The sequence below is a fragment of the Bos grunniens genome, chromosome 10 (genome assembly GCF_055505025.1).
Source record: "Bos grunniens cultivar Pamir isolate PY7600 chromosome 10, Bosgru_T2T1.0, whole genome shotgun sequence".
NCBI lineage: Eukaryota > Metazoa > Chordata > Mammalia > Artiodactyla > Bovidae > Bos > Bos grunniens.
This window is the reverse complement of record NC_141174.1, coordinates 16,518,050-16,536,015: the sequence shown is the minus strand read 5'-3', so window position 1 is coordinate 16,536,015 and position 17,966 is coordinate 16,518,050. Positions and strand designations below refer to the sequence as shown.

At 46.7% G+C, this 17,966-nt stretch overlaps 1 protein-coding gene across 2 annotated transcripts; it reads left to right on the top strand.

Annotated features, from left to right (window-relative positions):
• The first annotated feature begins 6,788 nt into the window (after positions 1 to 6,788).
• Positions 6,789 to 16,705, top strand: LOC147363979 (uncharacterized). 2 transcript variants are annotated; one of them, XR_015133971.1, is made up of 4 exons: positions 6,789 to 7,325; positions 11,153 to 11,186; positions 11,621 to 11,743; positions 12,246 to 12,511. XR_015133971.1 is itself a non-coding variant. In XM_086319597.1 (4 exons), the coding sequence occupies exons 1-4, from the start codon at positions 7,317 to 7,319 to the stop codon at positions 15,183 to 15,185; spliced, it is 324 nt and encodes a 107-aa protein (XP_086175723.1). In that variant the 5' UTR covers positions 6,789 to 7,316; the 3' UTR covers positions 15,186 to 16,705. The 2 variants fall into 2 exon arrangements, 1 of the variants encoding a protein (XP_086175723.1); XM_086319597.1 differs by lacking the exon at positions 12,246 to 12,511 and adding an exon at positions 15,028 to 16,705.
• Positions 16,706 to 17,966: the final 1,261 nt, after the last annotated feature.

Sequence of the window (17,966 nt, the reverse complement as noted above, 5' to 3'; positions counted from 1 at the left end):
TGAGGTCCGCAGCTTGGGCGACGGGGGCGGGGCAGGGGTCGGCGCCCGAGGCCACGCCAGAGTGACTCATCTCCTCCGGCGGCGCGGCCCCTGGCCTCGAGTGTCTGTAAGTCACTGGGTGAGACGGTGGTGCCGGCTGGGACCAGCAGCTTGCGTAGGGAAAGGGAGCGTCCAGCTTGGAGGTCTTCCTGGGGTCCTTATCTCCCGTTCTGTCCTTTTGACGAAGTAAGTTATTTAAAATAACCTTACGAGCACCTTCTCTGTAGGAAGAATTCACGTGAAATTCTCTCCTGCGTTTTTTGTTTTTTGTTTTTTTTCACCGAAAGATGGTATTCTAGGACATGTCTAGTGGTTTCTTCTCTTTTGGGTGGGGGTTGGGGGGGGGAGGGGTAGACCCAGAGAAGCGCCTCCGGCCGAATAGGCCGCGCCGCAGTCACACGGCCCGCAGCACAATGCGGGAAGCTGTTGACACACAAATGATCTTTTCTACCCGCCTAACAAAAGAGCCGTTGGCCCCCGCGAGCCCAGCTCCCGGGGCGGGTTCAGACAATGAGCGCGGGGTTGGAGCCTGCGAAGGGGCCTTCCCGGGCGACCGTGTCGGGGAAGCCCTGTAAAGAGAGAATCGGAATTTTGCACCTAAAGCTGACTACCCAAAACACAGGAAAGAGAAGTGCTGGAACAAACCTGGGCTGGGGGGTACCTTGAACTCGGGGTGCCTGGGTCCCATCCCCACCGCGCTTTGAGCCCAGCGGGGGCCGACGATGTGGTTTGCGAGCAAGAGCAGAAATGTGGGGATTTGTGTAAAATCTCATCTTTAATGTTGACAACTCATCAGAAAATGTTAAGTGAGCCAAACAAAAAACAAACAAAAAAAAAGGCAGAAACATTACTTTGTCAACAAAGGTCCATCTAGCCATGGCTATGGTTTTTCCAGTAGTCAGGTATGGATGTGAGAGTTGGACTGTGAAGAGAGCCGAACGCCGAAGAATTGATGCTTTTGAACTGTGGTGTTGGAGAAGACTCTTGAGAGTCCCTTGGACTGCAAGGAGATCCAACCAGTCCATTCTAAAGGAGTCCTGGGTGTTATTTGGAAGGACTGATGCTAAAGCTGAAACTCTAGTACTTTGGCCACCTCATGAGAAGAGTTGACTCATTGGAAAAGACTCTGATGCTGGGAGTGATTGGGGGCAGGAGGAGAAGGGGATGATAGAGGATGAGATGGCTGGATGGCATCACCAACTCGATGGACATGAGTTTGAGTGAACTCTGGGAGTTGGTGATGGACAGGGAGGCCTGGCGTGCTGCAAATCACAGGGTCGCAAAGAGTTGGACATGACTGAGTGACTGAACTGAACTAATCTTTAATGTTCACATCCTAGGTTACTGAATCAAATCATAGGCCATATGATGGAATCATAATCCATCATATAAGTGTTTCTTGACTCTGGGCATTTATTAGAATCAACTGAAGAAATTTTACCAAATTACCAAGACCTGGATATCAGAACAATTAAATCGTACCCTCTGGAGGTGGACCCAGGACCCCCCTAGTATTTTCTAAAGCCTTGCCTTGTTAATTTTAATGATAAACAAGTCTTGAGGGAGGAACACAATGGCTCTGCTTAGCACCCATTGCCAACACAGGGAGACTGGTGCTGTTCCCTCCTTTACATAAGTTTTGTTGTGAATGTCGATGGCGCAGAGGCAGTGAACCACTGATGAGAGCAGCGTCCAGACTCCAAAGGTCCGAGCTTGGAGGCCATTCACTGTGCAGCAGAAACAAGCAGGAGTGTTGAGAAGGGTGCGTCAGGGTTCCCTCCAAACTCCTCCAGCTTCACTAGAGGAGTCAGAGAGCTGAGCCTGAGATCCCCTTGGCTGGGCAAAGTACAGGCTCTGATGCTGCACGTGGGAACTAGAAGGAATGGAAAGAATTCCAGAAGGAAAGTTGGTTCAGCACCTCTTCAAATGCCTATAGTTGGGTGGGCGAGTTCCAAGAGTAGAAACCCAACAAACAGCCTACTTTGGCAGTAACTCTTGGGGTAGTGGTTTATGGGTCTCCCTGGAATCTACTCTGGTTTTGGTGAAGCCCAGTGAGTCTGAATCAGGATAAGTGTGGAGGAACATGGTGGAGAGCGGTCTGTCAATGCAAGATGCCTAGGAGGTCAGCAGACTTTCAGTGAGGCTGATGCAGGACAGAACACAGAAATACTGAGCCCTGCACCCACACCTGGTCTTTAAGAGACCCAGGTCCCTGGATCTCCTGAATTCAGATCTATATCACGGGAATGAAGCCCTAACGAGGCTGGTTTCCTGTGCGTGCGGGAAGGGAACAAAACTCCGGTGTTAGCTGGGACCACTCCGCTCTTGCCAGCTTCATTCTGGCACTGCTGTGCTAAATATCTTGTCCAGAGTGTTTAAATCATAGTCTATCATAACAGTGCTTTTTGACCCTGGGCATTTATTAGACTCAACTGACAAAATTTTATAAAATTACCAAGACCTGGATACCAGATCAGTTAAATCATATACTATGGAGGTGGGCCGGAGAAGGCAATGGCACCCCACTCCAGTACTCTTGCCTGGAAAATCCCGTGGATGGAGGAGCCTGGTGGGCTGCAGTCCATGGGGTCGCTAAGAGTCGGACACGACTGAGCAACTTCACTTTCACTTTTCAGTTTCATGCATTGGAGAAGGAAATGGCAACCCACTCCAGTGTTCTTGCCTGGAGAATCCCAGGGACGGGGAAGCCTGGAGGGCTGCTATCTATGGAGTCACACTGAGCCGGTTGCGACTAAAGCGACTTAGCAGCAGCAGCAGCATGCAGGTGGGCCCAGGAGATCCCTGGTATTTTTGAAAGCCTTGCCTTGTTTTTTTTTTTTTTTGCCTTGTTGATTTTAATGTACTGGTATTGATCTATAGGGAAAAGCAAGGATACTTCCTTCGCTGGTCTCCTGAGCAAGAGAAATTTTAGGGGACAACACTCACAACCGAAATTTGTGATTTTCAGGATTCTCCTTTAAGGATTTTTCAGCCTTTGGAAAACCAGACAGCAACACTAAATTCACAACCCCAAAGATCTTTAGATGGAAGTCATCTTGAGAAAGAAATCCCATATCCCAAACTAAAATATAGCGGTTCGTTCTGGAGAGCTATATTCTTTTTTTTTTCTTTTTTCATTCTTTATAAAGCATTTTGATAGTGCTTCTGATGAAACGACAGGAAATTTCTCTTTTCTATTTCTATACATCTCTTTATGAGTGAGAACTAAAAATGGAATATCTCAGTAACCCTAACCAGAGTAGGCATCAGGTACAATTCTTCTACTGGATGCTCCAGGGTCCTGCTATCACCAGCAAAGCACCAGGAGTTCATGAGGGACCTATTTCCGAGCTCTGTGTGCATGCAGGCCTGCACAGGCGCACACACACAGTTCTGCTCACCTATTGCCCTTCGACAAATCAGATAACCTCTGGACTTTTCTGTCTCCATTTTAAATTCAAAGGGCTAGGACAGATGACCTCAAAAACCTGTGAATCTATACAGAGTTCCTGGACCACCGGAGGACAGCACTGGAGGGTGAAAAGTGGAATTGTTCCACCCACTTTTCCAGGTTCTCTAAGCTTTGTTCAAAGTGAGCCTTAGCCTTCTTACTTTCATTTTATACTCAGATGCTGCAAAAATGTGAGCTAAGTCAGAGTCTGAATCTAGGTTACCTATAAATGTGACATAGAATTGTCGCTACTATGAAACGGTGCTGCCGCTCAAGCCACCCCACGTATCAAAGCAGGGAAGCACAAGCAGAAATGTGCAATCACTCTCCAGCAGAGAGGCTCAGGACACTGGGGAAAGCCATGGCGGGCCTGCAGACGTTCATGTGGGAAACCAACCTGGAGGGATTTTGGATATCTTTTCAGGGTCTGTGTCATGGTTTGAGAAGACCTTGGATTAGTAATTCTCCATATGCAATGTAGGGTATAAACCATATGGCCCATGACCTGATTTCTGAAAGAAGCAACAGGAAAACCTTCTTCATGGTTTCCTCATCAGGCATCAGAGTCACCTACACAAAGCATGCAGGTCTTTGCTTTCTCACCCAGGTCTGGTTTGCCGGTGTAGATATTTTCATAGAGAAAGGTGTGGTCTTGGAAGCTCTGCAGCGAGTGACCCACAGCTATGATGGATATCATCATCAGCCAGCTGCATAACATGTTGAGGAATCTGCTCATGGCTCCCCTCCAACCTGAGAGGGCTTTTTGTCCTGGAAACAAAAGCAAAGGGCAGGAGACAACAGATGGTTAATGTGCTTCAACCATAAGCTCTGCAGTTAACCTGTGTCCCATTCATGAGAGCTGTACTAATCTTACTTCGTCAGTCATTTCATAAACTCCTCTCCCAAGCACCAGAGGCTCGTCTATCCCCAGGCACCCTTCATAGGGTTGGCACTTTGCCTTTGAATACCTACCTTCACTCAAAGTGTGCTGACAAGAGTAATAAAAAAAGGGCTAAATAATGCAGTGGCTGGAAATGACAGACCCTGTGGAAAAAGTGGGGAGAAAGGAACAGAGGAGAGGGAGGTGTTCAAACATCACTACAAAGAAAATGGACTCTAATGAAAGATTTATGGAAGTTGGTCTCAATATTTCATCATACTAACAGTGGTGAGTCAACAGCATACTGTGCAATAAGTAGCACCATGCTTATTTTCGGCTAAGGAATTTCTCCAAAATATTAGCCTAAATCAGAACTCTCTTCTCTTGGCTGAAATCAGAGCCTTGGGATCTTTATATCTAACCTGATGCTTCATATCATTCTTTTGTACTGCAAGTACCTCAAAGGTAATTATAAATCTACTAACAGATACCTTCCTGTCTACTGGTGATCAATCCTTCCAAGCACAGAGAAGTCTTGCATGTCTGAGTGGCATCTATGGTTTGAGGGAAATATTTACATGCCTTAAGTTTTCTCTACTTTGGTTCACAGGGATTCCATGTTCCATAAATTAGGAAAACAATATAAAAGTTAAAAATAAATAAATTGTGGTGACTTGAGAAACAGTGAGAAAATTAGATGGAGAAGGAAACAGCTATGTTGGTGTTGGGCTGCAGAAGAAATTACAGTTATTGATTGTATACACCACGTGCTTTGCCAAAAACCTATCTATTATCTCACTGAATCCTTAAACAAGGTCGGGAGACACCATTAATATTTCCACTTTACAGATGAGGGCTGGCACAGAGGTGTTAAGTGACTTGCTTGAGGTTACACAGGCAAGAGATGAAAGAGTTGAGATACAGAGCATGGTCCATTGGTCTCTAAGATGGTCTCACTGAGCATATTTTGATGCAGTTTCCATTTTTGAGAGAGTCAAGCAAACCATAGCCACCTGTCTTCAAGTGAATAGAAAATACCATCGGGGTATATACTTTTTATTTAAAAAACAACAAAATGTTAGATCAACCCTTGCTGAGCACCGATTCAAATTCTCTTGGTTTAAATAAAAACCATGTAATAGAAATCTAATCATGGAATTGATTCTTCCCATCTTTGGTATGTGACCCATGGTTTATCTAGCATCTGGTTAATTTCTTTGGCCTGAAGTGGCGATAAATTATCAATCTTCCTTTGTCACTTTGACAGTAGGCCTTGTGTTATAGTCCCACATTACTCAGCTGAAACAAATACTAACATCAGTAATGGCTCAAAACAGTGGGACACACCAAAAAACAAATAAAGTTCCAGAGGAAGAAGGGTCAGCGGATGAAAGGCTCAGTGCAAATGGGTCACAGGAGCGGACTCTGTCAAAGTCCAGAGAGAATGAAGCTCTAATGGAATCACAAGCAGTGCCAGCATGGGCCAAGATACACACACTCTCCTCCCCTCCCCTCCTCCTTGTTTTCTCTCCCTCCCTCAGTAGGACACTTAAGCTCTCAAGGTCAGAAAAGCTGCATGGATGGCCTCCGTCTTTGACAGAACTTATGCCACAGAACTTATGCCCGTTTCACAGAAGCTCTCAGAAACCCCAGAAAATAGCTGGTGAAGGCAGAGCCTGAGCACTCTTCCAAATTGCTCTGCCAGTCCCTCAGCACAGCTTCCTCAATGCTTTTGAGGGCCTCTGAGAGAATCCAACCTGTATTCCCCAATTTTGCCCTGACCCAGGCCAGGAAAGGTGTGGTGTTTAGTAGAGTCGGGAGTGAGTGGTTCCTTTCCTGGTCTCACTATTCAGTAGCTGTGTGACCACGGGCAAGTAATTCACACTTTACAGCTTAGGTTTCCTTACCTGCAAAAAGGAGATTAAAATTACCTATTCCAAGGGTTATTATAAGAATTACTTTAGAAAGTAAAACTTCCTCGCATTGTGCCAGGCTCAGAGGGGTCATTCATTCGTTCATCGATTCACTCGTTCTGTACCTACCAAGCTTTCTTCGTTTTCCCAGCTCCCTCCTCTCTTCGTCTCTGAAATCTCTTTTTCTCCCTACAAGGTTGCCTCCCGGGTATCTTCCTTCTATCCCATCTCCATTTTTCCAGGCTGTGCGGATCCTTTCCATTAGAAGCCACACAGATACCCACCTCTCCCCCCAACTCCCCGCTCCACCCCACCCCCCCCTCGCTGCTGCTGCTAAGTCGCTTCAGTCGTGTCCGACTCTGTGCGACCCCATAGACGGCAGCCCAACAGGCTCCACCGTCCCTGGGATTCTCCAGGCAAGAACACTGGAGTGGGTTGCCATTTCCTTCTCCAATGCATGAAAGTGAAGTCGCTCAGTCGTGTCCGACTCTTAGCGACCCCATGGACTGCAGCCTACCAGGCTCCTCCATCCATGGGATTTTCCAGGCAAGAGTACTGGAGTGGGGTACCATTGCCTTCTCCGCTTCTCCCCCCTACATACGCGCTACCTGTTGAGAGTACTCTCAGCACAGCAGCAGCAGCAGCAAAGAAACTGCCCCAGCACAGCTGCAGACCTGAGTCTACCTGAGCCCTTGTTCCCGCCCCCACTCTCAGCCTGGCTCCCAGATTGGGAGCCTATCTGTCCTCGTTCTGATTGGCTGTTTTCGTTCTGCTGGAAGCCATGGGTCTTGGACCCCTTTACTGCTAATCAGCGGTTGCAGCTGTCCAAGCCTCCACCCCAGTACTCAGCCCTTGCAGTGAACACTCCTGTTGAGTGCAGCAGAACAACTCCGTGTTCAGAGTCAATGTATTTGGGACGGCGGGGAAAAGAGCGGATAAAAGATTCAAGACTCCTGTGAAGACCTGCCGGTGAAGGAGGAAGGACAGAGGTGGAGAGCGCTGTCCCCGCCTGCTCGCCCCGAGCGATGGGAAGATGAAACAGGTAAACGCCTGCACCCGCGCCCTCCTCCCCGGAGAGAGGGGCGCCCCGAGTCCCGGCGGGCGCCGGCCGCTGCACTTGCCTCTCCTTGTCTTGGAACAGCTGTTGGCTTGCGGGCGCGCTGGGCTGAATCGCAGCGGCTGCGGCTCCCCGCGTCCTTTCCGTGGGGAGCATCTGAGGACCTCCCTGGGATGGGGGTGAGCCATGGGTGGGACTGAGAGCCTGATCCTCTTAGGGTGAGGACAGTCCTCGGGCGAGTGTCCTCAATCTTCCGATCGCCGTGTCTCTTCCTGCCCAGCTCGCGGCCTAGCACAGGTTGGCATCCCTTCCTCGCTTGGAGGTTTAGTTTGCTTTTTATTAATTTAAGGGACTTCCCAACATTTGGGGGAAATTCTGAGAAATCCTTAGGGGATACTCGGAAGAAAAGCTTGAGATTGTTCCATACTGCCCATTTCGCTGAACATGTGTAGGGATCCTTGTCTGAATTGCCTTTCCTCGCCCCCTATTTACGTTATCACATATGTTAATGCATAGAAAAATAAGATTTGGAAAGATCAAATGCTCATCTTTGAGTAATAGGATTATGGTCATTCAAACATTTTCTTATCTATTATTTCTAGTCCATCCTCAAACACAATGAAATGTACCTTTTCTTTATTAAAGTATTTTAATTAGCAATAGGCTAATTTTAATGTCAATTTGATATTCGGATCATAGTTTGTGATTTTCAACAAGGGAGAATAATTTTTGAGAGCGTTTGGAGGGAAGGTTCCCCTCTCCCCAGCTATTTATAACCTTGACTCAGCAGAATAAGACCATGGCATCTGGTCCATCACTTCATGGCAAATAGATGGGGAAACAATGGAAACAGTGAGAGACTTTATTCTGGGGGGCTCCAAAATCACTTTCGGAGAGGGCAATGGCACCCCACTCCAGTACTCTTGCCTGGAATATCCCATGGATGGAGGAGCCTGGTGGGCTACAGTCCATGGGGTCTCGAAGATTCGAACACAACTGAGCGAGTTCACTTTGACTTTTCACTCTGATGCATTGGAGAAGGAAATGGCAACCCATTCCAGTGTTCCTGCCTGGAGAATCCCAGGGACAGAGGAGCCTGGTAGGCTGCCGTCTCTGGGGTTGCACAGAGTCGGACATGACTGAAATGACTTAGCAGCAGCAGCAGCCAAAATCACTGTAGATGGTGACTGCAGCCACAAAATTAAAAGATGCTTGCTCCTTGGATGAAAAGCTGTGACCAACCTAGACAGTATATTAAAAAGCAGAGACATTACTTTACAAACAAATGTCCGTCTAATCAAAGCTATAGTTTTTCCAGTAGTCATGTATGGATATGAGATTTGGACCATCAAGAAGGTTGAGTGTCAAAGAATTGATGCTTCAGAATTGTGGTGCTGCAGAAGACTCTTTTGAGAGTCCCTCAGATTACAAGAAATTCAAACCAGTCAATCGTAAGGGAAATCAACCCTGAATATTAATTGGAAGGACTGATGTTGACTCTGAGGCTCCAATACTTTGGCCATCTGATAGAAAGAGCCGATTGATAGAAAAAGACCCTGAAGTTGGGAAAGATTGAACAGAAAAGAGGAGGGGGTGGCAGAGGGTAAGACAGCTGAATAGCATGACCAACTCAATGACTCAAAAACACCAATCTGAGCAAACTTAGGAGACAATGAAGGACAGGGGAGGCTGGCATGTTATAGTCCATGGGGTAGCAAGGAATTGGACATGACTTAGTGACTAAACAACAAATATCAAGATAGAAAAACACTAGCAAAAATAAGCAAAATAAAAAGTTAACTCTTTAAAATCATCCTCAAAGCTGATAAAATTTTAGTTCAGTTTCAGTTCACTTGCTCAGTCGAACGACCCTATAGACTGCAGCACACCAGGCCTCCCTGTCCATCACCAACTCCCGGAGCTTACTCAAACTCATGATGAGTTTACTCAAACTCATCTCCATTGAGTCGGTGACACCATCCATCCATCTAATCCTCTGTCATCACCTTCTCTCCCTGCCCTTAATGTTTCCCAGCATCAGGGTCTTTTCAAATGAGTCAGCTCTCCGCATCAGGTGGCCAAAGTATTGGAGTTTCAGCTTCAACATTAGTCCCACCAATGAACACCCAGGACTGATCATCTTCAGGATGGATTGGTTGGATCTCCTTGCTGTCTAAGGGACTCTCAAGAGTCTTCTCCAACACCACAGTTCAAAAGCATCAATTCTTCATTGCTCAGCTTTCTTTATAGTCCAACTCTCACATCCATACAGGACCCCTGGAAAAACTGTAGCCTTGACTAGACAGACTATTGTTGACAAAGTAATGTCTCTGCTTTTTAATATACTGTCTAGGTTGGTCATAACTTTCCTTCCAAGGAGTGTCTTTTAATTTCATGACTGCAATCACCATCTGCAGTGATTTTGGAGCCCAGAAAAATAAAGTCTGACACTGTGTCCACTGTTTCCCCATCTATTTCCCATGAAGTGGTGGGACCGGATGCCATGATCTTCATTTTCTGAATGTTGAGCTTTAAGCCAACTTCTTCAGTCTCCACTTTTGCTTTCATCAAGAGGCTTTTTAAGTTTCTCTTCACTTTCTGCCATAAGGGTGGTGTCATCTGCATATCTGAGGTTATTGATATTTCTCCCAGCAATCTTGATTCCAGCTTGTGCTTCTTCCAGTCCAGCGTTTCTCATGATGTACTCTGCATAGAAGTTAAATAAGCAGGGTGACAATATACAGCCTTGAATTATTCCTTCTCCTATTTGGAACTAGTCTGTTGTTCCATGTCCAATTCTAACTGTTGCTTCCTGACCTGCAAACAGGTTTCTCAAGAGGCAGGTCAGGTGGTCTGGTATTCCCATCTCTTTCAGAATTTTCCACAGTTTATTGTGATCCACACAGTCAAAGGCTTTGGCATAGTCAATAAAGAAGAAAAGGATGTTTTTCTGGAACTGTCTTGCTTTTTCCATGATCCAGCAGATGTTGGCAATTTGTTCCTCTGCCTTTTCTAAAATCAGCTTGAATATTTGGAAGTTCACAGTTCATGTATTGCTGAAGCCTGGCGTGGAGAATTTTAGCATTACTTTACTAGTGTGTGAGATGAGTGCAATTGCTCGGTAGTTTTGAAGACGGAAGGGCCTGAACTCCATCTTAGGCCTGTTCATGCTGATCATGCTTGGCCACCTTTCCAATGGACTCTGAACTCTCTGTTTAGTGCCTATGAAAACAACAACAGAAGGATAAGACCCCCTGCAGACAGGGGAACCTTGAAGATCGTATCTAGTTTACTCACCGCCTAAGAGAAAACATTCACTAATCACCCCTTCCTCCAGACAGGCCATATATTTTTCTATATCTATTGGAGTGTAACCTCAGGTTTATTGATTATTGGCTGTTTGACTGTTTGAGCACATGAGCACATAGCACGTGAATGATGGGGTTATTGGGATTGTATTTTCTTTGGTTGATGTAAGTCTCAAGGAATTTGGAGTGGTGGGTTCAGACACATACACATAGGGTATAAAAGATTTTCACAAATGCTGGTCAGGGTCCTTGGCTAAGAGGCGACTCTGCCTTGGGCCCGCCAGTGTAATAAACTGCACTGCACTATCTTCTGAGTGAGTTTGTTTCCTGGAATGCCTGGCTACAACATTTGGTGCATTGGCCAGGAACCTCCTCACTTTGAGGAGACAGGTCTCATTTGAGGCCACCCCGAGGCTTTTTGGCTTGAATCTCCTAGAGGGGGAAGGCACCTCGCTCCTCTGGAAGAATTCAGCCTTTCAACACCTGGTTTCTTTGCTTTGGCAGGTAGTGAACGGCAGCAAGGGAACTGAGCGCTCAGGTGAGGAGGAACCCACCTGGCAGGGTGGAAGAGGGGGCCTGATCACCCCCCTGGGAGGGACTAGAAGGAGCGGGGGCCCACAGGAGCCTGCAATAGGCAGGTGACAATTGCTTGATACACAGGTCGACGAGCATGTTAGGGCTTAGGAAAGAAATTTGTGAAGGTCATTTAGGAGGTGGTGTCCACGCCGTCTTGGGGAAAATTATTACCAAGCAACCGCCAGGGGATTTTTAGGAGAAGAAACTTGGTCCTTGTGTGCTCATATTCTTCCCTCCCCCAGGAGGTGTCCCATCTGCTGTGAAATTCTTGACCCCCTTGGAATTGTCAGGCTAGAAGGAGGGGAATACATAAGTGAGTACAAATTGGCTTTTCCAGAGATGGCCTAGGACATGGGATATTTAACCCATCTGTGTTTTCATCTGCACCTGATCAAGCCCACCAAAGCAGAACGGACTTTAAGGGAGAAACAGTCTTGGACCACGTGGTGTTCTGGTTCAGCTGTGCTGACCGGCAGGTGAAGGCACGCCGATCCCCCTTCTCCCTCTGGGATCTGTCAGGTAAGACTCTTCTCACCCCAATTAGGAAGGAGGCAGAATGGCAATTTAAGTGTCATTGAGTGGAAATATCAGAAGTACATAGGCTACTGAGAACTTCATAGACAGAACGAAAAGGAAAAATAGAAGAAGGTAAGCAGGATGGGGGGAAGTGAATCTAAGGCAACCATATTGGAGTGCGTGATTAAAATTTTTAAGAAGGGATTAGGAGGAGACTCTGGGGTGAAGATGAAGCCTAACCACCTCCATATACTCTGTGAGGTCGAATGGCCCCCTGTGGGAGTAGGATGGCCACCAGAGAACACCATGAACTTAAAAATAGTGGAAGCAGGCTATACAGTAGTCACAGGACAGCCAGGACACCCGGATCAATGTCCACATATTGACTCATGGCTAGGGTTAGCTCAAGACCCTCCTACTTGGACAAGGTTCTGTATCCAGAAGGGAAAGGGGGAAATATTAATGGCACAAAAATTGACTGATGATAAAATAGGAAATTCTACAGGATTTGGACAGGGACGACCTGACCCCTCCCCCATACTGGATAATGACATGCCTGCCTCCCAGTGCTCCACCAGGACCAGAGGCCACCTTAATGCCCAACCCAGGGCCAGGTGAAGTCCTGCAGCAGTCACTGCTCCTCTGCCAGCTTTCCCTGAGGTCGTAGAGCCACCACTTCAGCAGGCTCCGATCCCAGTGACAGAAGCCTCTGGCCAACACTTCCAGGATCTGGCTCCAGCCGAACCCCCCAAGCTATACCCGCCTCTCCCGGTAAGTACTGTCAAGAAGGGGAGGGAGATGTTGGAATTAAGCAGAGACTGCGCTCTGCCAGAGAGTCGGAGGGAACGAAAGAGAACAGACAAGAGATTTGCAATGCTAGCTGCTGCTCTGGGAAAGTCTATCTCGGGCCCTCCTGAAAACCTCCTCTGCCCCAGTGACAGGACAGTCCTTCAACCGGTCCCCACGGAGGCCCCGGCCCGGTTACAGCCAAACCAGTGTGCCTGGTGCCGAGATTTGGGCCACTGGAAGAATGAATGCCCTAAGGCAAGGAAGGAAGAGGAAGCTCCTGCAGTTGTGGGGCTTGCCGACTTGGAAAGTAAATAGGGCTGCTGGGGCTCAGAGATATCAGGTCCCCGAGAGCCCATGGTAACCTTAAAAGTGGGGGACCAAAACAGTGACTTCATGGTGGATACTGGAGCAGAACTGTAGTTCGGTAGTAACAAAACCTGTGGCACCACTGTCCAAAAAGACTACCGCTGTAACTGGGGTATCGGGAGAAGAGATGATTAAATCATTTTGCCAGCCCAGAAGATGTCAGATGGGGGCACCAAGTCCTGAGTGCCCAGTACCCCTGTTGGGAAGAGACTTGCTCTCCAAACTAGGAGCACAAGTGACTTTCTCCCCTGAGGAGAGGCCCACCTTCCAGATGGACACTATGACTTATTTGCTCTCTCTCTCAATACCACCCCAAGATGAGTGGAGGTTGCATGAGCCTCCGAAGGAAGAACGGGTGAGCTGGAAGAGCATGAGAGCGAGCTAACTCAATTATCCCCTGAGGTCTGGGCGGAAGACAACCACCCCTCCTCCCCCCAGGCTGGCTAAACATCAAGCCCCAGTGATAACAGAAGTCAAACCAGGCACCATCCCAGTTAGAAAGCTCCAGTACCCACTACCGACAGAGGCCTGGGCCGACATACCACCCCACATCAATAGACTGACACAAGCGGGCATTGTAGTAGAGTGCCAGTCGGCTTGGAATATGCCGATCCTGCCAGTCAAAACGGAAGGAGGGAAGGACTATAGGCCTGTACAGGATCTCAGGCTAGTCAACCAGGCTACTGTGACTTTACACCCCACCGTTCCAAAGCCCTATACTTTACTTAGCCTCCTCCCACGGAAGACTGAAGTTTATACTCGCCTAGATCTCAAGGACGCCTTCTCCTGCGTATGCCTCACCCCAGCGTCACAGCCCATCTTTGCCTTTGAATGGGAAGATCCAGTCAGGGGCACCAAGCAACAGCTCATCTGGACTCCCCAACAAGGGTTTAAGAACTCCCCAGCCATCTTTGGGGAAGCCGTGGCTTCTGACCTGAACTCATTCCATCAGGAAGAGTATGGATGTTGGCTCCTACAATACGGGGATGACCTGCTGCTGGCTGCCGAGACCAAGGAAAAATGCTGGAAAGGAACAAAAGGACTGCTCCAGCTGCTGATGGAAGCAGGTTACCGGGTGTTGAAGAAGAAGGCCCAGATCTGCAAGGAGGAGGTCAGGTATCCGGGGTTTGTTTTAAAGAAGGACGCAAGGGTCCAGACCCTAGTTGGGTCCTATAAACTGATGGCACTAGCCTCATAAAACAAGGACAATGGCTGTCAGGTTAGCCAAAGTGGAAGGGGCCATCAAGACTGAAAAGGGATGGTGGGAATTGCCAAGTGGCAAATTATTGGTACCAGAGGAGCTGGCACACCATCTGGTAAGCCAAACACACCAAGCGACCCACCTAGGCCATGCTGCCTGCCCACAGGTTAATGCTGCCTCTCAGGTATCAGACAGAAACCTCTGGGTATTCAGCAGAAAGGCACGCTGCCCTTTGAACACCTGGGAGTGGACTTCACCGAAATGAAACCTCACCGACACTACCATTACCTGCTGGTCATGGTATGTACGTTCTCGGGATGGGTAGAAGCTTTTCCTACCTGGACTGAAAGAGCATCAGAAGTAGCCCAGTGCCTGCTTTGGGAAATAGTTCCCAGATCTGGACTTTCTACCAGCATTGGTTCAGACAATGACCCAGCTTTTGTAGCTGATTTAGTACAACAAGTAAGCAAAACTTTAAACATCAAATGGAAACTGCACACTGCATATAGGCCCAGAGTTCTGAGATGGTGGAATGAACCAACCGGACATTAAAGAGACTCTCCAAGTGGATCATAGAGACTGACTGCTCCTGGGTGGACTTGCTTCTGACAGCTCTGCTCAGACTCAGGATGACCCCAGAGTTCCAAGGCTATTCTCCATACGAAATTGTGAATGGGAGGCTCCCTCCCATAATAAAACAGGTGTCAAGAAATTTGCCTCAGTAAGGGGGAATACGATTTCACAGCAGATGGAACTGGGTATGGTAATAAATCAGGTAACTAAGTTTGTACAAGAAAAGGTGCTGTTCCCCCTTGGGGAACAGATTCATGAGTTTATACTTGGTGACCAAGTATGGGTCAAAGATTGGAAACATGATTTGCTAGCCCCTTGGTGAAAGGCCCTTATGTTATTCTAACTACCCCTACTGCAGTTAAAGTTGCAGGTATTGCCCCTTGGATCCATCATACGAGGGTGACGAGAACTACCACGCAGACCCAAAAAACGCTGAGTGGGCTGCACAGAGGGACCCCGCTGACCCTCGAGAGACTAAGACCATCCTTAAGAAGAAGGAAAAAAGATCCTGGATGAGCCCCTTCAGGATGAGGCCGCACAATCAACTCCTGCTGCTTGGCCTCATCAACGTGATTTTGAATTTAACTTCCATTTCAACTCAGGACAATGTTTTCATCTCATGGGCACATTTCTATGCAGACTTCCAAAACACCTCCAGCTGCTGGATATGTGGGGCTGTGCCTCTGTCAGTGATGGATGGACTTCCTTGGTAGGTATCACTGCTCTGCCAAGGAGATTTTAAACCACTCTGCTCTTTGCTGGGATGACAAAAAGAGACTTTCCTCTCTTGTCAATCACAACCTCTCCTTGCTCTCTTGGTGTAAGACCTGCAGTCAGTAGACTCGGGTCGTGGGGTTACATTTGATATAAATGCCCGTGTAACAAAGCCTAACCTACTTGTTGTAAATCTACCCTGGTAGCCCTGGTAAATCTACCTTATTTACATGCTAGATGGACAAGATCCGTGTTTCAATGGTATGAGTATATTGCTGCCTTATTCGTATCCTCTATAGGGACAACAGATATCATGATTAAAGTAGAGACCTTACTAATTTCACAAAACAGGCCCTCCTAGATAGAACAAAAGCCATCCAAGCCTTAAATGAAGAGCAAATCCAAATGAGAAAAGCAGTAATTCATAATAGAATGGCTTTGGACATACTCACAGCTGCTCAAGGAGGGACCTGTGCTATAATTAAGGTTGAATGTTGCGTATACATTCCTGACTTATCTGGTAATGTATCGACTGCTTTAGATGACATGAAAAACCAGGTAAAAGCAATGTCAAATGAAAACATTCGTTTCTGGACTTCGGTCCTATCTTGGGTGAAGGGTGATTGGTGGAAAACTATGTTTACCACTGTTATAGTTGCCTTGATAGTTCTGCTTTGTGGACCCTGAATTTTACAATGTATTATAAACTTTGTAACCCGAAGGTTGTAGTCATTCTCCCAAATTGGCAGTTGGAGAGCCAGGGTGCAATATATCCCTATGAATGATGCTCATAATATGACTTAAGAGCATCAAGAGGGGGGAATGAAGAAGGAATTCATAGGGCCTGAATTCCATCTTAGGCCTGTTCATGCTGATCATGCTTGGCCACCTTTCCAATGGACTCTGAACTCTCTGTTTAGTGCCTATGAAAACAACAACAGAAGGATAAGACCCCCTGCAGACAGGGGAACCTTGAAGATCGTATCTAGGTTACTCACTGCCTAAGAGAAAACATTTACTAATCACCCCTTCCTCCAGACAGGCCATAAATTTTTCTATATCTATTGGAGTGTAACCTCGGGTTTATTGATTATTGGCTAACTGTTTGACTGTTTGAGCACATGAGCACATAGCACGTGAATGATGGGGTTATTGGGATTGTATTTTCCTTGGTTGATGTAAGTCTCAAGGAATTTGGAGTGGTGGGTTCAGACACGTACACATCGGGGTATAAAAGATTTTCACAAATGCTGGTCAGGGTCCTTGGCTAAGAGGCGACTCTGCCTTGGGCCCGCCGGTATAATAAACTGCACTCCACTATCTGCATTGTCCTTCTGAGTGAGTTTGTTTCCCGGAACACGTGGCTACAACAGTTTGAGCATTCTTTGGCATTGCCTTTCTTTGGGATTAGAATCAAAACTGACCTTTTCCAGTCCTGTGGCCACTGCTAATCAAAATGATTAGGAAACTGAAAATGGGACTTTAAATTTTCATTTACACCAGAAACCAGGACATATTAAGAAATTACACTTTTACAGACATGAAAGAACAAAAAAGTTAGATTAGTAACCAAAGTAGACTAGTTTTATGGTTTACTTTATTGAAAGCCTAAGAACATTTTGGCTTTTAAACAGTTGTTTCATGAGGAATAGATATTATTCACTCTTGGGATCCAGCCTACATAACTCAAAGCCTCTAAGCCTCATTCATCCCAGTGTCTGTGCTGGAAATGCCTTCCCCACTTTCTCTGTTCACCTAATCCCACTCTCTATAGTCCAGCTCATCTCACCACCTTCCTGGAGCCTTCCCCAGCTCCTGCAGCCCACAGAGATGTATTTCTCTGAACTGTAGCACTCGCTGTATAATCATTTGTTGATGATCTTTTTAATGGATATAAATCCAGCTTTTACAATCAGAATTAAATACTTTGTAAGGACTAAAGAACCTATATACCAAGTGCAGGCTTCCACATCTATATGTATAAATTTATAATTTGGGATCCCCACCAAAATATAGAAAAAGAGCCCTTTTACATTTACTATTGCAAAGAATGTCATGCAAAACTAGGATTGCAAAGCATGAATACTTTAATACAGCCTGGGGATCTGAGCAGATCTAGCAGATGTCCATGGAGAGACATCTTGGGACCAAGTCAACATCCTAGGTGATTTAAGACCTTCGAACGTCCAAAACTTTAAAAATGTAAGCCTGTTCCTCCAAGTGTGAACAAGATTGACGTTAAGATAAAGTCTCAGCTGCTAAAGAGCCACAAGTCTCATCTCATATTCATCCAAGCTGCAGCCTGGCTCCTCAGGCAGAGTCTGGGGACAGGCAAGCCCTGGAGCCTATTAAAAGCCTAGGCTCACCCTGGACCTACTGAACTAGAGGCTGCATTTAAAAACATATCTAGGTGATTTGTTGGTTTGCACATTAAACAGTCATTGGGTGCCTGTGCTTCCTTGCTTTCTTTCTTTTTTAATCTTCACCCCCAAAATGAAGAATTCAAAGCTCTGGGGCTATGGTTCTAAACTTGAGCTGCACATTATTATTATTATTATTTTTTAATCTGTAAATCCGAGATTG

Excerpts from the sequence above, each read along its gene's own strand:
- LOC147363979 (XM_086319597.1), top strand. Across the intron at positions 11,187-11,620 it reads CAAGGGAACTGAGCGCTCAG|CCCACCAAAGCAGAACGGAC; the intron begins GTGAGGAGGAAC and ends CACCTGATCAAG. Across the intron at positions 11,744-15,027 it reads CTCCCTCTGGGATCTGTCAG|TTAAAGTTGCAGGTATTGCC; the intron begins GTAAGACTCTTC and ends CCCCTACTGCAG.